The sequence below is a fragment of the Ceratotherium simum genome, chromosome 29 (assembly GCF_057802395.1).
Source record: "Ceratotherium simum simum isolate JZ-2026a chromosome 29, ASM5780239v1, whole genome shotgun sequence".
Lineage (NCBI taxonomy): Eukaryota > Metazoa > Chordata > Mammalia > Perissodactyla > Rhinocerotidae > Ceratotherium > Ceratotherium simum.
The window spans coordinates 19,770,619-19,793,173 of NC_141928.1; the positions used below are offsets into that span (position 1 = coordinate 19,770,619).

A 22,555-nucleotide genomic window follows, 5' to 3' on the forward strand; every position below is an offset into this window, starting at 1 on the left:
CTCCTGGGAAGTGGTAGGGCTGGGGTACAAACCCAGACCAGTCAGGCCTATGACACACTGAACCACTATCCAAAGACTCATCCACATTTTATGACACCAGCTATCTTTCTATTTTATTGAGTAAGGCTTGTTTGTAAGACTCAAAAGAGAGAAGGAGAGATGATGATGCTTAGGAAGTCAAGGAATATGGGGCAAATCATGGCTGTCGTCAAGACCACAGAGCATGATCCTGTTAAGGCAAAGACACCCAGATGAGCTGGTCTGAGCGGCATTGCCAGAGAAAAGCAGGAATTGCCCTCTGCCCTGGGTTTCTGCCATGTTGGAGACTCAGAGTGGCCTGTTTTACCAGAATGGCAAGGAACTTCTCTGGACAGGGGCCTGGGTACTTCTACCAGCCCCTGTGTTGTAGGTGGGGGCAGATGGGAGAGTTGCTGTGAAATAGTTTAAGACCTCACTTATACCCTCTTCTCAGACCAGGTAGGGAGTTAGCACCCTGTTTGCTGAAAACCACAGTTACCATTTACCACTTAAACCACCTATATCAGTTTCCTAGCCTTTTCATAACAAAGTATCGCAAACTAGGTGGCTCAAAACAAGAGAAATTTATTTTCTCACAGTTCTGGAGGCTAGAAATCTGCAATCAAGGTGTCAGAGGGGCCATGCTTTCTCTGAAGTCTCTGAGGGAGGATCCTTCCCCGCCTCTTCCAGCTTCTGGTGGCCCCAGGCGTTCCTTGGCTTGTGGTAGCATAATTCCAGTCTCTGCCTCCATCTTCTTGTGGTCATTTCTCCCTGTGTAGCTCCGTCTCCATGTGGCATTCTCCTCTCTGTGTGTGTCTCTGTCTTCTTATAAGAACACCAGTCGGATTAGATTAAATATGACCTCTTTCATGCCTAATTAAAACTCCAGTGTGACCTCATCTTAACAAATTACATCCACAATGCCGTTATTTCCAAATAAAGTCATATTCTGATATACTGGCCGTTAGGATTTCAACATATCTTTTTAGGGGACACAATTCAACCTTCAACCAATAACATCACCCTATGGGCTAAGTATTGTTTTCTCTATTTACAAAGAAGATCTCTAATTTAACCTCTCTTTAAAATGGGGATAACAATAGCTAATTCACAGGATTGTTGGGAGAAAATGAGATACTGGATGTTAAGCATTTACAGATTAGGATGTTGCCTAACGTGTAGTAATGTTCATTGTATTGCATTTATTATTATTGTAAATAAGGTTGTTTATTAAGTCCACCACTATGTAGTAGAAAGAGCAAGGACTTTGGAGGATCCCAGTTCTACCCACCCAGTTCTACCCACCTGGAAGGTTATTTGGGGGAATAGATTAGAAGATGATTTGACGGAATGCTTGGTAACTTATTGCAGCTGACAAGCTCTGTAACCTTGGACAACTTACTTAGCCTCTCTGTACTTAACTTGCACCTCTGCAAAATGGGAGTAATAGTACTTATCTACCACATTGGAATGTTGTGAACGTTAGATGACTTAATAAACCTAAAGCTTTTAGAGCACTGCCTGGTAAAGAATAAGTGCTCTATGAATGTTAGCTACTGTAGTCATTATTATTATTGTTATTATTGCTATTCTCTACAAAATATTCTCCTTTTCTTCTCTTATTAGCAACTTAATTCTGAGAAGGAAGAGGAATTTCTTGCTTATAAAATGTGGGGGAGAAAATGTAAGCAGTTAAACTCTAATACATCCTAGCCAAATTTGTCTGAGTCTAGAGGTTTAGAATTGCTAGAATTATCATGAAATAATATAAAACTATATCTATCTGTATTACTTACCTATCATTGGGCAATAAATGATCCCCAAACTTCATGTTTTAAAACAACACTCATTTCTTATCTCATAGTTTCTGTGAGTCAGGAATCTAAGCACAGCTTAGCTGGGTCCTCTGCTTCATGGTCTCTCACAAGGCTGCAGTCAAGTTATTGGCCAGGGCTGGGGTCTCATCTGAAGGTTTGGGGAAGGATTGATTTCTAAGATCACTTATGTCGTTGTTGACAGGTTTCAGTTCTTTTTTTTATATATAACATCATTTATTTGTTCATTCATTCATTCATTCATTCCTGAGGAAGAGTTGCCCTGAGCTAACATCTGTTGCCAATCTTCCTCTTTTTTTTTTCTTTCCTGAAGACGATTAGCCCTGAGCTGACATCTGTGCCCATCTTCCTCTGTTTTATATGTGGGTCACCACCACAGCATGGCTGACAAGTGGTGTAGGTCTGCACCCGGGATCCAAACCCGAGAACCTGGGCTGCCGAAGCAGAGTGTGCCAGAGTTAACCACTATGCCACAGGGCTGGCCCCAGGTTTTGGTTCTCTAAGGCTTGTTGGGCTAAGGGCCTCAGTTCCTTGCTGGCTTTTGGCTGGAGATTGCCCTGAGCTCCTTGCCACATGAGCCACTCCATGACAGCTTGTTTCATCAAAGCCAGCAAAAGAGAGTCTTCGAGCAAGACAGAAGTCACAGCTTTTGTAACCTAATCACAGAAGTGACATCCCCTCAATGTTGCCATATTCTGTTCGTTAGAAGGAAGTTACTCAAATGGAAGAGGTTGTTAATAGGCAGTGCGTATCAGGAGGTGAGATCATTGCAGACCATTTTAGAGACTCCCTCCCTTCCTCCTACTCCCCCCCTTCCCCTCTCCCCCTTTCTCCCTCCCTCCCTCTCTTATTCTATTTGTCTATCCATCTATCTGTCTGTCTGTCATTAGTCTGCTTTCTGCTGAAACTCTGACTCATCTCCATATGCCATACTCAATCCCTGTGTTTCTCAGTCTAGCCTACAACTGGTACAGGGTGAGTGCTCAATAGGTGCTTGAATTCAGTTTAAATTTACAGCATAAAAGAACATTTAAAAAGAGTCAACTTTCTCCACCACCTTAATATCACCATTATATTGGTTATATTTGTATAAATATAAACATTTACAAAGTTCCTTTTTAAACTGTTCATACATATTTATGATCATGCTGGGTACCCAACAAGTGTTTTTCTGATAAATATAAGTTTTTACATTTTATTTACTTAATATAGGAAAATATTTAAAATCACTTTTTTTTTGGCCTTCATGGTTGTCAAACCGTCTACATAAGAGTTTGTCAAATTGACAAGCCCATGTTTGAACATTTAACCATCACAAATAAGACTACATAAATGTGCTTGTTGAGGGAGATTTCTTTTTCTTTTTGTTTCATTTCCTTGATGTGAAAACAGCTGGTTCAGAATTTTGAAGCTTTATTTTAATATCATACATATTTATGTGCATTGGCCAGACCCAGTTTGCAGTGGTTTGAACTAGTGTGAATGGTCAACAGTCAACAGTAATCAAACACTGGTTGAGGAGATGCTTGATAAATGTTGGTACATTGAAGGCTTGCCCAGAGAACGTTCCCTGGGCAGTGTCGTCAACTTCAACTCAACTCAATGCTAAATGAGAGCTGCTGGAAATTTTCCCATGGGCCTTATTTCTGCTAAACCCCACATCTCAAGCCCAGTCCAAATTTCCTGTCCTCTTGGCTCCAGGATTTCAGCCAGCTTTCTCTTCATGGTGGCTGCCATTACTCTCTCCATCAATTTGTATCTGTAAGACTGGGTGGCAGCAGACCAAGAGACAGTCTCCTTTCCCCAAACCCCCCAAACTCTACCCCACATATTCTTCTTATGTGAATGGTATCTATTATTCTAATTTATTTTTCTAAAAGTAGGAAAATTTTATTGCTATTTATTTTTGTTTTAAACATAATACATATGAAAATGCATTTAAAAGAAAGCATCAAAACAGTACAGGGGCCGGCCCAGTGGCGCAAGCGGTTAAGTGCGCGTGCTCTGTTGCGGCGGCCCAGGGTTAGCTGGTTCAGATCCCGGGCACGCACCGACGCACCGCTTGTTAAGCCATGCTGTGGCAGCATCCCATATAAAGTAGAGGAAGATGGGCATGGATGTTTAGCCCATGGCCAGTCTTCCTCAACAAAAAAGAGGAGGATTGGCATTGGATATTAGCTCAGGGCTGGTCCTCCTCACAAAAAAAAAAAAAAAAAAAGTACATAATATAGATGTGGAAAATCCCTCCTCATTCTACTTCCCAACAATGATTGCCTTTACTGATTTTGTATAATTCTTCTGGCAGCCCTCTTTTCTCAGTGTTTTATTGAGAAAAGTGCACATACAAGGAGAGAAAATGGCATAGTGAATCCCTGTGTGCCCATCACCCTGCAGTAATTGTTGTCAATATTTTGCCAAATTTGCTTCGGCTGTTCCTCACCCTCAATTGGTTTTTTTTTGTTTCTGGAGCCTTTTAAAGCAAATCTCAGATATCCTATCTTTCCTCCTATAAATAGCTCAGTATGTATCTCTAACAGATAATTATTTTTTAACACATCTGAACATCATTATCACATCTAGCAGTTCATATTTAAATTTCCTTAATTGCTTCAAAATATCTTTTTTATAGTAGGTATGTTTAAATAAGGATCAAAATGTCTACCCGCTGTATTAGGTCTCTTTTAATCTGTAATAGCTATACCTGTAATTTTGCCTGTATCATTATTGGTTGAAGACATTGACTCACTTGTTCTTTAGAATTTTCCACTTTTCAGATTTAGCCAATTGCTTCTTCTTGGTGTTTTTTAAACTTGTTCCTCTCTCTTAGGGATTCATCACTTTTTTTTGGCCTATGGACCCCTTTTGTAGAATGATGAAGACTATAGACTCCCTTATCAGAATAATGTGTTGTTTTTGTTTTGTTTCATTTTGTTTTTTGTTTTTTTTTGTGTGAGAAAGATGAGCCCTGAGCTAACATCTGTTCCCAGTCCTCCTCTTTTTGTTGAGGAAGGTTGACCATGGGCTAACATCCATGCCCATCTTCCTCTACTTTAAATGTGGGATGCCTGCCACAGCCTGGCTTGATGAACAGTGCATAGGTCAATGCCCGGGATCCAAAGCTGAGAAGCCCAGGCCGCCAAAGCAATGTGTGTGAACTTAACCACTGCACCACTGGGCGGGCCCCAGAATAATGTTTTTAAATGCATAAAATTAAATACTTGGAGACTACACAAGAAATAAATTATATCAGGAGATAGTTATAAAAATATTAAAAAAAACAAATTTGTAATGTAGTATTATGTGTGTTCCTTTATTAATGATAAGATCTAGTGGAGAATCTAGTAGCTATCGTAGTTTCTAAGTAGTTTGAACATAAATATTTAGAAATATTTGTAACAACAGTAATGTGATATAAATATATGTGAATTTGTGTCAAAGTCATAGGAGGTGCTACACTACTATTGTTTGTTGCCTGCACTCATAATTTAAGGAAATGCTAAATTGCATTTAGAGGATACTGAAAATAAAGAAGTATTTTTTCCCTATACAAGTTCACAGACCCTTGAATTCTATCCATGGGCCCAAGGAGCTCCAGCTGAAATACACTGGCTGTGCCGTGTGCTTCCTGGGGTGTCATATTAAAGGCATTTAATGTCTGATTTACAACTTTTAGTGATTGTTAAGGTTGATCAGCAGGTCAAATGCTAGAAGTCTGATCCATCGATTAGAAATTTCCCCATTAGCTTTTCTCCTAATGTTTTAGAATCCATTGATGATAGCTGTCTAGATCTATTATTTTATCAGAGATTGCAAAATGGTAATTTTCTAATTCTGTCATTCTTCCTGCCTTCAGTACTTGCACTATTTCCATAAAGGAAAATGTGGTTACCCTGAAATCCAGTTCATATGATAAAAGCTTGACTAATACTTGATTCTTCTATCAATTTTCAGACTAATGAGCTAGTTTCCTAGCCATCCCCAGTGGTGAGGAACATTGGTTTAAGGAACATTATGAATTACAGGAAATTTATTTATTTGATCTATTTCAATCACAGTCATTATTCACTTTGGTGTTCCATTTGTTCAATGTTAGGCCAGTGTGAGCCCCTCTAAATTGGCTTCTATGTCCTTTTGGAATGACCACATTAGTCTTTGGCAGCTATCTTTCTTTTTGGCATAGCAAGATACCCCAGGCTTGGTTTGTACCATACCTACTCCAGACTTGGAATAAGGAATCTTTCCAAGAGTCTTTTGTTCCTTTTAGTGGGAAATGGTATTTAAAAAGAAGAGTCTGGGCGTTAAGGTTATTCATTGCTATTAGGTTGCCATTACTTCTAGGCCTTTTCAGTGGACAGAGCTATGGCATGTTTATTTTTTAAAAGAGAAAAACAAATCATAAGTTTATATGATTTACAGTTGAAATTTCAGCATACAGAATTTTTTTCAACTTGTTTGACTTTATTTCTGGATTGGGCACCTCTTATGTTGATAACCTTGGTTCCTAATGACAGTAATGCAATGGCTTGTTTGCTGTAGCCCACAATATACACATAATAGTTTCCAAATAGCAATGCCAGTATCAAAACTAGCAATAAATCGTTACATCTAGTTTAAGATATGTTTGCAGATCATTTTTTATTTGCAATATTTCTCACTAAGCATGTAAAATCAAAATGCTGCATTTTAAAGCCACTTGATGTAATTATTTTCTCTGTGTGGTTATGCCTGCAAATTGATACATGGCTAGATTTTTTTTATTAGTTTGCATATAATTTGTATAGATTTTTGATACACTCAAAAAACTCTGGCTTCTATCCTTGTCCCCTTGACCCTGTTCCCTTGCTGCCGCATGGGTAATCATTTTCTTAGCTTTTTAGTTGATTCAGTGTTTTTTAGTGAAAAATTATATCTGCTTATCTCTCTGTATAATCTGTATATAGATATAATATGTATTATATATATAAATCTCATATATATTTATATAATATGTATATCTATATATTTATACTCTTTTCTTACACAAAAGAAAGCACCATAAACACTGTTCTGCACTTTGTTTTTTCCATTTAATAAAATATATTTGGTTTTTTTTGTTTTTTTTTTTTTGTGAGGAGATCAGCCCTGTGCTAACATCTGCCAATCCTCCTCTTTTTTTTGCTGAGGAAGACGGCCCTGGGCTAACATCTGTGCCCATCTTCCTCCACTTTATATGGGACGCCGCCACAGCATGGCTTGCCAAGCAGTGCGTTGGTGCGCGCCCGGGGATCCGAACCAGCGAACCCCGGGCCGCCGCAGCAGAGCGCGCGCACTTAACCGCTTGCGCCACCGGGCCGGCCCCAATAAAATATATTTGTGATTATTCCAAATCACATATAAAGATTGTCCTAATTCCTTTTTAAGACTCCATTCTGTGGATGCACGATAGTTTTTCCACCAATTCCCTATTGATTGTCCATTGATTCTATTTTAAGGGTTTTATTTGCTAATCATTATGATGCAATGGGCAGAAGATGCAGTGCACATTCAATTTCCAGAATTTATAACAAGCCTAGACCTGAATCTCCAGCAATATGGCAGAATGGAGGCAGCTAAAGAGAATGGAAAAGTGCTTAGGTAAGACAGGTCAGAGTGGAAGTCCAGTTCTCCCTGGCCCCTGATTTCACCTCTGCGAGCTTCCATTTCCTCATCTTTAAAAACCGATAATGAAACCTGTCTCTCTTTGTTGTTAAGATTTATACAGACCACATGAGATAATGTCTGCAAAGCAAGTAGAAGAACATTTGGCCTGGAATATGTGCCTGTAAAATTGTAGCTATTATTAGTATTAATTTTGCTGATTTCCTCAACGATAAGACAGGGAATCCCTGAGGGGTTTCAGCCCTGTATTTTTATTTTATTTATTGATGGATGGGTTCATTAATCCCTCTTCCTGTCCCTACCAGCACAGCTACAGGGAAGAGGGGAGCTAATATGAGAAGTAACTCACCTTGAACATGTTTTCCAAAGTTTTGCCTGTCATCTTGTTTAAAGGTGATCTTTTAACCTGAGTATTGTTTAAGATTTTGATGAAAATAAAGACTTAGAAGTGTGAAAGCAAAGACTGTGAGCCCCCTAGGAAAGCGATCAGAGGGTGCCAGTTTGTGTTCTGATGGTTCTTCACACCGAAGCCTCCAGCAGTCCTACCCCAGGTTCACACCCTCCTCAGTGTTTGAACCTGGCAACCTCCCACAAGCCTAGGGTGGTCTGGTATGTCTTGTTGGCCTGCTCTGCTGCCTCAAGGTCATGTCCAAGCAGGATAATCTGGAAGTCTTCATCTAAAGCAGATCGTTGGCATCTCAGAAGCCTCCAGTTCCCTAAGCCCTGTCCAGGAATGAGTCCTTGTGGGCATTTCCTCCTTGACTCCTAGCCTAAGAAGCTACTGGAAGGAGGAGGAAGAAATTGAGGAGGAATTAATCTTGGAATCCTTCCTTGAGGGGGTACGATTTGAGCAGAGTTCTTAAGGAAGAGGAGGAATGGGATCCCAGGGAGGAGAAGACGGGCCTCCTATGCATGGTGCTTCTGTGCTCCATTGGACAGAAGAGGGGCCTTGGACTCAGACCCTGAATGCCTAGTGGTCTTTAGCTGCAGTCTGACACCTCTCAGAACCTCTGCTTCCTCAGTTGGAAAATATGGTTGTAAAAATTGTAATATTCCTAGTCCAAAGCACTGTTGTGAGGATTCAGCGAGATCCACACTGTCTTGTCCTTGGCAAAGAGTAGCATAGAAGCTCAGGAAATGTGAATTTTATTTCTACCCTCTCCCTTGTTCTTTCTTTCTTTTTTTTTTTTTTGGTCAGGAAGATTGTCCCTGAGCTAACATCCATGCCAATCTTCCTCCATTTTCTATATAGGATGCTGCCACAGCACGGCTTGATGAGTGGCGTGTAGGTCCACACCGGGGATCCGAACCTGAGAACCCTGGGCCGCTGAAGTGGAGCGTGTGAACTTAACCACTACACCACTGGGCTGGCCCCTACCCTCTCCCTTTTTCAAACGCTTACTCCACCACGTCTTAAAAATAAAACAACTTGTTATGATAATACTACTAGTAACAGTAAGAACTAAAATCTCTTGAGCGGCACGGGCATACATTATCTTAAATTCTAACAACTTTGTTTTGTCTGTGATATTAGCCTTATTTTATACATAAAAAAGCAGAGGCTCTGAGAAAGGAAATAGCTTGTCCATGGTCACATGCAGGGCCTCAGCTAGCCCATAGGTCACCTTTTGTATGAATGCGGCAATGGCGCTCCTTCACGTGGATTCGATCCCACGGGCACAGGCCTGGCGAGTGGAGCTGAGGGTGGACTCAGTCCCCACTCGTCCTCTCGCCTTGTCACCGTCGTGCAGTACACAACTTGCATAACTGTACACAGAGGCCCTGGGTGAATGCTTAGTTTTGACCAAACTCCAATTGAAACCCAGATCTGTCTGATATTCAGACCGCATCCTTTCCACTGCTACCTGGGAGTTCATCTCTTCCTGTTTCCTTCAAGATCCTGCTCCATCGATGATCTCTTCCCTGTCTTGTCTCCAGTCTCTCCCCTCTCTTTCCTTTTTTGGCTTTTCCTTCCTAGCTGATACACTCAATTACTTCTCGACCCTTGAGTACCACTAGGATTGGAACAAATCATTGTTTATAACTTCACCACCACTACTCCCCTACCCCTGCCAGTGCCTAGCTGCAAACCTGTCACTGAATAGGCCTTCTGAGCAAATGCTTGTTCAGAACCTGGCATAGGCATGATGCCAGGCTTCTTTGTATTATAGCCAAGCCTTGACTGTCTTCCCAGCTGCCCTCAGTGCCTAGCAAGTTGCTCTACACACAGTAATCATTCTTTGGCATGGAAGAACTGTTTTTCCCAAGAGCAATCATCTTAAGCAGTCACTAGAGGGCAGCAGGAGATCACACACGGCCTTTGTTTCGACCTCCCATTACTGGCCACAGCCCACCTTGTCTCAAAGGCCGGAGAAAAGGATACACTTCAAAGCTCACTGCTCCCTGAACAGTAAGAGGGATCCAAGTCGAGAGTGTGGGGTGGGGGCCTGAGCATGCCTTAGTCTGTGGGGAGGCCCACTGAGCTGCACGGGGATTCTTCATTCTGCCCCTTACTTTCTTTGGGGCACATAACACAGCAGGACTACATGGGTATTTTAGTACTTTTAAAAAATATCTATTAAAAGAATTCCAATTTACCAACAAACAAAAGACATCAGCCACTACTGGGCGACTGGGCAGTATCCAGGGCTCCCTCTCCCTGCCCTACTGACGGTGTGACCTTCCTCAGAGCTTTAACTGCTTTCCCTTGAAAGGAGTACTGTATCCTCTTGTAGGTTATACGATGTCACTCTGAGCCTCAGTTTCCTCATCTGTAAAAGGGGGCAACAACCCCTACTTTATAGCATGATAGTAAGGGCTATGTGAGATCATAGGCGTAAACCAGCTAGGGCTGCGTCTCTTATTTGATGCTCTGAGTAGTTCAATGAGGAATTAGTATCCCCACAGTACAAACGAGGAAACTGAGGTTGGGGAGGTGAAGTGACTTGCCCAGGGTCTGAATCGGGTAGTCTGACTCAATAGCTCTGGACTTAAGCATTCAGTTCTACCCTTGTCTACTGTGTTCCACTAGGTAGGAAGCAGCTAGTTTAAGGAGAAATTCCTGACAGTGTGGCCAAAGTCCCAGCAGGTGACAAGGGAAGATTTATGGATTCAGACGTGCACAAGAATTGAATAATGCTGAGGTGAAAGCCAACGGCTGGAACCATTGACCTCTGGTGATGCTCTTGACATGTTAAAATTTGTAAGTTCCTCCTTGGGTTCTGTTTCTCATTGATCCTCCAAATATTCCAAGATTCAGGCACTCACATTATCGACATTTTACAGATGAGAAAACTGAGCCTCAGAGAGGTTAAGCAACTTGTCTGAGGTCACCCAGCTGGAAATGGAAGAGCTGGAATTCAATCACAAGCAAGTCACTGTGCTATAGCTTCCCCTCTGTGATTGGGCTTTTTACTTGTGTATTTAGGGAAGAAGCTGCAAATTAGTTTAGATCAGAAGGTCAGTTGTCCTAGGATTTGGCAGTTTTGTAGACCTGTCTTCTTTTTAGAGTCTCCAGTATTGCTTCCCATTCTATTCCTCAAATATGTGCACACACACACACACACGCACACACTCACTCAGACATATATACCTTATCAGAAGCGACGCAAGAATGCCCCAGAGTTCCTGGGATGGAGAGTTCACCCACCTAGTTAGTTGGTTAATCTTAGCATGACCCCCAGGTAGGGGGCAGGCTTGAATACTTCAGAAAGGGCATCCAAATAGCATAAAGTGCATAACTCTGGGTCTGATGCTTGGGATGAGAAATGCAGCTCCTGGATGGGAAGCCATCTAGGTTTAACAGTGCTGTTGCATAATGGAACTGGAGGCCTGAAAATGTGGTGAGTTCTGCATCATTAGAAATGTCCAGGGGCTGGCCCAGTGTCATAGAGGTTAAGTTCACACGCTCCGCCTCTGTGGCCCGAGATTCGCAGGTTCGGATCCCAGGCGTGGACTGATACACCGCTTGTCAAGCTATGCTGAGGAGGCGTCCCATATAAAGTAGAGGAAGATGGGCACAAATGTTAGCCCAGGGCCAATCTTCCTCAGCAGGAAGAGGCGGATTGGCAACAGATGTTAGCTCAGGGCTAATCTTCCTCACAAAAAAATAAATAAATAAAAAAGAAGTGTCCAAAAAGAAGTTGAAGGATGATTTGGTGCTGAATAAAACATTAAATGGGATTTCTGACCAAGTGACCTTTAAATTACCTTTTACCTATGAGATCCATGGAAAGGGTAGGGAGCTGGGGGTAGCAGGGTTGTTGTCTGGGGTAGCAGGAACAGGGAAGGCCCGAGTGTTTGCAACAGAGATGACTCATGCAGGAGTGAGAATTAGTGCTGAAAAATTTTCAGAGAGGAAATATGCACAATGGAAGGAGCAGTAGAACCGGATACAAAAAGCTAGACTACTTGTTTGCTGTGTGGCCTTAGGCAAATAAAGTAAGGTTAAGACCATCTGCCTTTGGATCTATGGTGATAAATTGAGATAGTGGGTTTGAAATCTGATAAGCATTACACGAATAGAAGGGATTAAAGGAAAAAGGGATCAGATCACACATTCATCTATTCATTTGTTTAGATATTTACCTGCAAACAGTCTACACTGCATCAGACAGTGAACTCTGTGCTGGGGATACAATTGGTCATTGAAACTGGCCATAGTCCTTGCTCATATGGAGCTCATAGTTTAGTCGGGGAGACAGATATTAATTTAACTAGCATGTTAACTAAAGTTGAAAATGTGATAAGCAGTATAATGATGATGATGTAAATGGTTTAGTTGATAGTACCAATTGAGAATAATCAAAATATAGTTTATGAATATATGTATGTTCAAAAGTATATATGTGAGTTGGTTCCCATACTCTTTTTAATGCACTCACTGAGATAATCTTCCTCTGCTCCTAGATGAAAATCTTAGCAGGCCACATCAAATCCGTCATCACTTTTATGGAACAGACAGTGCTATAGACATTTTAAGCTGCTAACACAGTTTCAAATCAGGAGTTAGGATGTCCAGTCCAAGATTTTAATCAAATCTTTAAATTTGGCCCATCAAACCTTCTTGCCCTGCCCGGTGGGGGCATTAGGAGGTGGGCCAGCTTGGCCTGCTTTCTGTTTCTCTACTTTGGCACTTCTTCCTTTCCCTCTGCTGTCAAAGCAGAAGGAGGGAGGAGAGGTAAGGATTAGGAAGGCCATACTTGCCCTGGTACCCTGGTGCCTGGCTGTGCATTCTCTGGTCCTGACAGGTTCTTAAAGCCCCGCTTTCTCTTGTAGGCTTTTTCAGGGGCTTTTCCACAGTCCTCGTTGCTAGTGGCTTCTCCCAAGACCTGGAGGGATGCGGTTTCTCTTTGGCTGGCTGCTGCTGATCCCCCCCCCTTCTGTTTCTCCGGCTGCTCACCTCATAGAGACTGTCATTGTGGGGGACCCCTCAACTTCTGTTGTAATTCCTCTAGAGGAGGACTCAAGACAGTTCCAGGCCGGCTCTTTCTCTTATGTGACCCACGTCCGGTCCAGGAGAAATACTCAAGCATTTTTCACACTGGCAACCTCTGGGATTTTGGGCTAATCCCTGTGCAGCCCCTTCTGTTCTGCTGCCACAGTCCACTAGAGCTTGTCCAGGAGGAGTCAGACCCCAGTCCCTATCTTCCCGGTTGCCAAGAACACATAGCAAGTTCTCCAAGAGGCACTCTTGAGGCCCCTGCTCACAAAACTCAGGATTAGAAGCTAGCGTGCTCCACGTGTCCCACCTGGGGTGCTGGGGACGTTAAACATTAGATAATAACTCTCTCCAAAGCAAATTTTTCCTAAATCCTTCCTGTCTACTCTCTGACCTTGTTTTATTCCCTTGTTCCGGCTGAGACTTCTAGAGTTATGAAACTAGTTAGGATTCATTTCCTTTGTAAATTCTGCCTATAGGCCCCTGGCTTTGGGATTTCACTTCTGTTCTATCTTGGTGTCTCAACAGAAATTTCGATTTTAACATCCTCTTACAACAACAGCCACAATAATTAATAACAACCACAGCAACAACAATAACAACTAATGTTGACTGAGTGCTGAAGCTTTGCCAGGCACCTTATTTAATCCTCACAAGAACTCGTTTAGGTTGGCCCTGTTATTTAGGAAGGGCGCACTGACGATGCTGGGTTTTGACTGGTTAGGCTGAGAAGTCCAGATTGCACAACACAGAAGTGCAGTGCTGGCCGATGGTATTTCGGCTGGCTACCTTCCCTTTGTTAAGGATATTTGTGTGGGTCCTTGAGTCAGGCCTCAGAGCAATTGCTTTCTCCCAACGGGAGACAGTAACTCCGCCTAAGAAATGATCCCATTTCAGCAATTCCTGGGAGGCCATTGCTGTATTAAAGGCTATTCTTTATGATATAAAAGTCTCACCCTCTCTTCCCAACCCTTGACGTTTCTAATTTGAGCCCCTCTGGTCCCTGTGGAGCCTTTAAATGCTTCAAGTGCAAGTCTATTGCCAAAGCAAGCCCGTCTGACTCGGAGGCAGCGCCCTGTGCTGTGGCTGAATATTGAACAAACATTCGCGCAGCTTTGGCTCTCCCAGAAGCCCTTAGTCTGATGCTTTTGTTTTGTTTTCTGGATGAGGGCAAACGGTGCCATCACCTCCTGCCGAAAAGCCCTGGCTGCCCTCCCAACAAGGAGTTGTCACTTCAACGGAGCCTTTTTTTTTTTTTTTTTTTGGTGGCAACAAAATAATACCCAGCAGGAATTTGGGAGGAGAAAAAAGAGAGTTCATTTGGCAGGTTCTCAAATGAATGGGTTGTAGTGTCATTGCAACTGAATTGGGCTTGAAACCAGACATGATCCTATTTTGGAAACATTGTTCAGAGAGATGGGAAATGTGAACAGAGGATAAGTCTCTTCAAAAATGCTCTTTATCCTTGGCCTGTTAAAGACAGCCTGTTTTAACTGAACTCTCCCATCCCCTCAATGGCAAGGGCCTGTGTGAAAACCTAGAGGAGGTCAGAACTGGCACATTGATCAGCTATTCATCTGTTAACCTTTCCACCGAGAGAGCTAATTTTACTTTGGGAAGAGGCTGTCACTTGATTACAAGCCATCAATTAATTGTCAATCTTGAAATTCATAAATCTTGGCTCTTAGACTCATCAGTGCTTTGATAAGATAGCACAGTGATCATAGCATATTAATATTTATTCAACAAATATTTATTGAAAATATTATTGAAAGCCTACTGTGTTCCAAGTGCTATGTAAAGTGGATATGGGAATCAGAAAAATGAATACTTTGCTCTCATGGAACCTATAGTCTAGAGACATTCACAGGTGATACATAGAACAGGATGCTATAAGGATCCTTAATATGAAACCCTAATATAAGTTGGTGACGTGGGGATGGAGTTCAAGGAAGGCTTTTCTGAGGAACTGGCATTTGAACTGAGATCTGAAGGATGAATGTTAGTTAGCCAGGAGGAGGCAGGGGCTAGGGGTGGGATAGGGAGTGCAGAGAGAAGAGCATGTGCCAAGACTGAGAGAAAGGCACAGGGTGTGTGCAAGGAACTTAAAAGCCAGTGGAGCTGAAAGTAAGAGAATTAGGAGGAACAGCATACGAGATCAGACTGGAGAGGCAGACAGATTGTCTAGATCCCATATTACCTATGTGCCATGTTAAGGATTTTCGTCTTTATCCTAAGAGCAGTGAAGTGCCAAGGAAGAGTTGCCTTTTGAAAAGATGACTTTAGCTGCACAGCGATGTTGGATCAGAAGCAATTAGCTTTCACAATCATAATGTCTACAGAGGAATAATTAATGGAATGGCTAATGGTCTTCCCTGTTGTAACTCTCATCTGGATCATAACTTAGACATGACACAATCTTTACGAAAAGGATCATTGTTAATAAATGTGCATGGGACTTAGAGGTAAATCCCTTTCTCTATTTAGGTCTCAGGTTCCTCACTTGTTAAGTGAAGGGATTGGGCCAGATGATACCCAAGTGCCCTCCTTTAGCAAAACCAGCCCTTAAGTTCAACTGTCAATTCTATGCTGCTACTGCAGGGCCATTTTCAGCCTGGCGTACGGTCTTTTAACCCTACTTGTTGGACTGATAGATTGCAAAAAAGATTTACTGGGAAAAGCAGACTAGCAAAGATGTATAGCTTGTTTTGTTGTTAAATGGATAGTTATATCTTTAACCCGATGGCTATGACTGTTTGATCAAGGGAATTTTTACTCCCAGCACCACATTACAGTCTTTCCCAATTAAATTATGTGCATATGGCAAGGTGCTAGGAGGGGCAGGCCATTTGCATTTTAAAATATGAGAAAAAAACTGTACTTTAAGTGATGAATCGGTTAACAAAAGACTGGGGTCATCTGCTGAAAGGATTACTAACTCATCATGTGACCTTGGAAAGTCATTTTCCTTCTTTGGGACACAATTTCCCCTTGTTTAAAGTGGGAGGGTTGTAGTTTTCAAAGGTATGCTTTTTCAATAGTTTTTGAAAGATATTCTATGGAGAAAAGATGCCTCACTCTATTTTTTTTCCTTGGAGATTCACAATCCAAGTATATTAATGGTCTAATTGATTCCAAAGTTTCTGCTTTTTTTCCACACATTTTTGTGTAGCTATAGGTGGACCCTCTTTATGAGATTCAGTTTCCCCATCTGTAACCTAAGGCTAGAGCAGAGGTTTCTGAACTTTTTCTATAAAGGATCAGATGGTAAATATTTTAGGCTTTGTGGGCCATGGAGCTTTTGTTGCAACTGCTCAATTCTGCCATTATAGCCATAACTTTACATAAATGGATAAGGGTGGCTATGTTCCAATAAAACTTTATTTACAAAAAAAAAGGCAGAGGGCCAGATTTGACCTATGGACCATAATTTACAGAGTGTGGGCTAACTGCTCCCTAATGTCCTCACAGCTCTGACTCCCCTGACCTTCCCGCCTGAATGGTTATCTCTCCCAAGTTTGAAGTCACCCTTCTCCAAAACTGTCCTTCTAGCATACACTTCCAAAGGTCATCATCATCTTTGTCTTTCAACGTGTCTGTGTACAAGACTGTCCCAGTCTCCCCAGCTGCTGAGATGCCGTCTTCACAGCTTTGTTTTGTTTATCTTAGTAACTACCCTTCTTTAATCCCTCTGAAGGACTGGTTAGCTGGAATTCGCCTTGTCTTCCTCCCCTGGAGCCTTTGATCTGATGCTTATAAGCATTTGCTGACAGCCAGACAGAAAAGGTGGAGCCCAGATCCCAGGCCCTAAGGCCCAGAGAGTAATGAATGAAGGCTGCATTTATTTGTATTTCTAATTGGCAAGCCCATTTCCAGATCAGCTGCATGTCACTGCAAGCTGAGAGCAAGAACAGGAGATAACCTCCTTTTTCTCTGAGGCCTCGGTGCCCAGGGACCCTGTTTCCACCAAGGCAGGAGCTTGCCTTGACTTCACCAGGCTTGGAAGAAGCTGCTATCTGGACCAAGCTTTGCCCCTTAGTACAGGGCCACCCTGTTTTGCCACTTGTGCATTGCACAACTTTGAGGACACCATTCACATAGTCTGATGTAAATGGAACGCTTTGAGTTGTGCAAATCGCTTTGGCTGTTCAAGCTTTTGATATAGCCAAAGAGCCCTTTCTTCTTATGAAATCTTAAGTAGAAGGGCAGTCTATGAGAGAGATACAAGTAGAACTGTTCTATTGGAAGCTGAGATGTGGGTTTAGAGTCCTGCCTGCTCATTTTCCATCTTGCCTTCTGCAGGTAGCTGCTGAGATGCTTTTGGGATCCCTAGAATTCCTCTGAAGAATTTTGGAGCCTCTAGACTAGATCGTGAATGTCATTCTAGCCACTCAGATTTCTATAATCTACCTCTTTGATTAAGTCTCAAGTACATCCCTAGCACCATGCTAGGCACTGAAGGTTGGAAGGAACAGGAGTGGGACACATGGCCCTTGGTCTCCAAGAGCTGATGATATGATTGGAGAGGTCAGCAGAAAGTGGGATGAGAAAGTGAGCTTAACAAGATAAGGTCTTATAGGCAGAAATACTTATCCAGAGAAGAAGGGCTGAGGCAAAGAGGAAAGACTTCCTGAAGAGGGTCACATTGGAATGGAGCATTGGTGGGTGGTAAAGATTTGGAGAGGCAGAGGGGAAAAGTAGGACAAGTGAGCAAAGGTGGAGAAGTGGGAATTGCTTATTGTATGGATCAAGAGAGATAGCAGGGAATGGAGCCTGTGTAAATCAGATCTCAGTGTGCACATGAAAAAAAAGGCAGGAAATGAAGTTTGAATAAGGCAACAGATGAATATGGAAAGAAAGGGGAAATAGTGTCTTTTCCAGACAGATTCACTTCCTTCTATCTCATTTACCACTCATAACTTTCAGTTGGTATTATTAACCCCATTTTACAGAATTAATCACTACAGTCTCTTGGACATTGAGACTTTCTCATGGTTGCATAGCTATTATCAAGCAGAATCGAGATTTAAACTGATATTGACTTGACTCTGAAGCTTGTGTTTCCCCCATTACATGGAGCTTTATGGAAAATATAGGATTGGAGCAAGTTTTTAAAATAAAGTTAGAATTTGTGTAAATTGACAGTAGACGGAAAGGAATTTCTTGTTGGGAAAAGTATCCTTGATATTTACATCTTGCAAGATCCTTAGAGAATCCTCTAGTCCAACCTACAATGTTAAATATGGAGAAAGTGAGGCCTAGGGAAAGCAAGGGGGTTTTTAACGTAAATAGTAAAACAAGAGACCATTCTGGTCTCTGAACCCTCAAGCCAGTGTTCTTCCCAAGGCATCGTGAACAAACCACTCTAGCTATCATCTTTTTTCTTTTCCAATGGATACCACCTCCTTAGCACATCGAACTCTTTATGGGTTCAAGGGTCCGACCTTTTGAATCTTACTGAATTTATCTCTCCCTCTCCAGAGACCACGGAGCTGGGCAGCAAGAAGGAACTCAAGTCCATGCCCTTCATCACCTACCTCTCAGGTCTGCTGACAGCCCAGATGCTCTCAGATGACCAGCTCATCTCAGGCGTGGAGATCCGCTGTGAGGAGAAAGGCCGCTGTCCATCTACCTGCCACCTTTGCCGCAGACCAGGCAAGGAGCAGCTGAGCCCCACACCAGTGCTGTTGGAAATCAACCGTGTAGTACCACTTTACACCCTCATCCAAGACAATGGAACCAAAGAGGTAAGCTCTCCTGAGACAGCCATTAAGTCAAATCTAAGTACCAACCCTTTTACCTCCTGCCCTTGTGGGCCCTTTGTCTATCAGGATTGTCATCGTCGTCATCATCATCATCATCATCATGGTGATGACTAGCATTTATTGATTCCTTACCATGTTTGAAGTACATGTATAGCTGCTATAACCAATGAATCCTTCAATCTCAATGGCTTAATACAATAGAGGTTATTCTTGTTTGTACAGAGTCCCAAATAAGTGTTTTTGATTGATGGGTGGCTTTACTCTGAGAAGTGCTGCAGAGACCCAGCCTGTTCCATCTTGTGCTCCATCAATCTGATGCTTCCACGGTTGCTGTGGAAGAAAAAAGAACATGGAGAATCACACGTGAGAAGTTTAAATGGGCCAAGCCTGAAAGTGGCAAATATCATTTCAGCTCCCTTTCCATTGGCTAGAACTCAGCCATTGGGGTATACTTGTCTGCAAATGAACACAGGAAAATGTATTCTATATGTTTGTCTTGGAGAAGATAGGGGTTTGGTAATAACCTAACAGTCTCATTCTCAGGACTATACTTGGATAATCTCATTTAATCTCCCCTTCAGATCTATTATTTATTTATGAATATTGGTTTGATTCATATGAAATTGCTGGCATTTGACCATTTTTTATTTATAAAAATGGCACTTCCATATGGTTCATCCTGATGTCATGCCCACTTTACAGGTGACAAAATCTCAAAGGTGTTTAGTGATTTGCTTAAAGTTGGTCTGCACCACAGCCTGCATGCTTGATTATGAAATTATATCTCCTCTTTTTCCTCTTTCTGTGTCTCTCATTTTCAGTTACAGCACGTCAGGGCTTGAGGGGACCATATAAATGATTTGGTTCACTGGTTTGCAAATGTGTTCGTGGAACGTTTTTTTTCCAAATAAAGTCTTTTAGGAATCCCAATCTATAAAACCAGGAATAGTGATGCCACTCCTTCAGTTAGGAAGAGGAAGGTGGATAAAGCATCTCTACTTGATTCCCACTCTTCCCTCTGTAGCAACTCCCAGACAACCTTGGGCCTCCAAAGAAGACAATCTGGTGGACCCCTGACCAAGTCCAATAGGATGTTGTGGATTGTGTCCCCTTCCCATAGCATCTGTTGGACTGAGTAAATGCTGGAGGGTGGTAAGTGGCCAGGTAGGGCTTCATAGAGGACAGAGAGGGGATGAGAGAAAGAGATGGAGAGAGTGTCAGGTAGATGACCTGAGGTAGGAAAGAACATGGTCTATTCAAAGACTGAAAGAAATTCCCCATGACTGACCAAGAGATGGAGGGAAAGCAGAAATGAGGTCAGAGGGCTCAGAAGGAGCCTGATCGTATAGGATATTGTAAGCTAGGCCATGGAGTTTGGAGCCTATCTGGAGGGCAATGAGATGCTCAGCAGGAGGCTGATAGGATTAGATTTTTGTGGCTGGAGGCCTCTGGAAACAACCCAGAAGACGATCACTGGAACAGCAGTTAAATAAGCATACAACGGAAGATGCATGCAGTGGACTACCTGACAACAGACACAATGAGTGAATTATAGTGACACTTAATATGAAATGAATGAACATCGTATTAAATAAAGAAAATAAGCCCCAAGGATAGATTTTATATAGCATGATAGCCTTTCCCCTATTTTAAGTGAAAACAGTTACATGCACACACCAAATACACTACCTTTTAGGAATACATACAGGTACAATAAACTACCTAAAAAGGGAATCAAGGAAATGATGAATATAGGATTCAGGATGATGGTAATCTTGAGTCAAGGGAGGCAGGGTGATGGCATAAGGGAGCATTTGTTACATGTATGTATCAAGTTCCTAGCAGGTGTTTTGGGTAGTGGACTAGTGGCAGTTTATTAAAGTATTAAAACTAACTACCTAACTAACTAACACTAACTGGATGAATACATAAAGCCTAACCATGCATTGTGCAATGATGAGTTTGAGTCATGGACCAAGCATCACAGATAATCCAATTCTGTGCATCAGAGGTCCCCAAATGAACAGCAAAGAAGCCAAATATGAATATATCTCCACACCTCTGGCTTCAGGGTGAGAGTCAATTATGTAAGAGTGGAAGCAGGGAGACCCGTGTGGAGGCTATTGAAGCTTCCAGTGAATTCCAGGGGTGTTCTGACCAGTATTGTATTGGTGAGAGTGAATAAAGCACCATGGGTGACTGTGTAGGGCTGAGCTCTCAGGACTTGGTGAGTGAAGCTATAAATATCGCCTTTTACTGCTCTGTGAACTTGCCCCAGTGACTTTCTGGGCCACACTCTCCTCATCTGTAATGTGGCAGGATACTAGCTAAGTCACAGGACTTTTGTGATGTGTTGTTGGCAATGTGTGGTGGCAAGAAGAGTGGTGGTTCCTCTCCTCTTTGCTTAGGATTCAGATTCCCCCATGTCTGGGTTCTATGCCAGCTTCCCTCAGCATTGTCAAAATAGTCACTTCTTTGGAAATCTGGCGAGGTCTTTCTGAGGCCAATTCCTGGTGTGTTATCAGAGAAGCCCCAGAGTGTGAAAGCAGTCACTAGATGTCACTGTTCTCCTTACAGGAGATCTGGAGCTCTTGAAGCACTAGTCAGTCTTTCATTAATTCAGTAAGTATTTTTGAGCACCTACTATAAGCCAAGTACTGTGTCACGCCCTGAGAAGTGAAGAATATGACAAGTGGACATGGTCTGCATTTTCTTGGAGTTTACAGACCTGTGGACAAGACAGATATTAATGAAACAATCACACAAATCGGTAAGGACAAACTGCAAAGTACCAAGAGAAGTCCAAGCCAGCAGGTTGACCAAGGGCCCTGTGGGGTCAGGGAAGGCTTCCCTGAGGAAGTGACACTGAAACGGAGTCCTTGGGGGCCCGGTGCATAAAGTGAATGTGGAGGACTGGTTTGGGGGATGGGGAGGAGCCTGAGAGCATTCCAGGTTGAAGGCCCAGCTCCTGCAAAGGCCTGAAGAATGAGCAAGTATGGCCCATTTCCCTGAGGAACTGCGTGAGAACCACTGTGGCAGGGGCCGAGACTGAGGGGCAGCTCCACGGGCAATGTTGGAGAGAGGCGGCAGGGCCAGGCCAGGCAGAGCTGAGGGGGCTATGGTGGTGAGGAGTTTGGCTCCTGATGGTGGGGAGCCATGGAGGAGTTAGGGCAAACAGACAGGCACGGGGGCTGTCTTCTCAGCTCCAGGTTCTTCTCCTTTTAGTCATCCCTGCACAGAAACATTAGAGATGGTTGACTAGAGCTGGCTTCCTCCGAGTCTCCAGTTTCTTCTCCCTCTCCCCAAACCCCAATGACAGGCCTTTTTAAAGTTGCATAGCAGCCCAAGGGCTGTGGTGTGTTAGGCATTTCCAAGGGAGCCAGGCTGTGGTAGGAGTGGGTAGGGCAGGCCCACTGTAGGTCTGGAAATGATCCTGGAGGAGGAGAATATGGCACTGAGCGAGGCTGGTGTAATAACGCAGCCACTCTCACTGTGTCCATCATTTGTTTTTCTACCTCTTCCCCAAACCCCCATCACTCTTTCTCCCATGGCTTCTCTATCTCTTGGCCTTTCTCTGCAGCCAGAGGCAGAGGCCACATGGATGAAACACAAAAGGCCCTTGGCCTGGGCTCTGACACTGAGTCATAGCAAGGCTAGGATGAGTCCTTTTTCCTTTCTGGGCCTTGTTTTCCTTGAAAAAACAGAGAGGCTGAGCGAGTTTCTTTCTGAGTTTTCTGCAGACTTTGTCTAAGTGGAATCAGATCACGTAGGCTCTGTACTCCACTCAGGTTGGGTTGGAATCCTGCCTCAGTCTCCCATTCACTATGTGATGCTGAATGACCTCTCCAGACCTAAGTTTC

At 42.8% G+C, this 22,555-nt stretch overlaps 1 protein-coding gene across 7 annotated transcripts in view; it reads left to right on the plus strand.

Moving 5' to 3' along the window:
* ASTN2 (astrotactin 2) overlaps window positions 1-22,555 on the plus strand; it is an 841,205-nt gene that overhangs the window by 650,189 nt on the left and 168,461 nt on the right. For all 7 annotated transcript variants that reach the window (XM_087419200.1, XM_087419201.1, XM_087419203.1 and 4 more), the window contains one exon: window positions 18,412-18,677. In XM_087419200.1, the coding sequence (XP_087275326.1) occupies window positions 18,412-18,677 (266 nt within the window). The remainder of the gene's footprint in view (window positions 1-18,411; window positions 18,678-22,555) is intronic.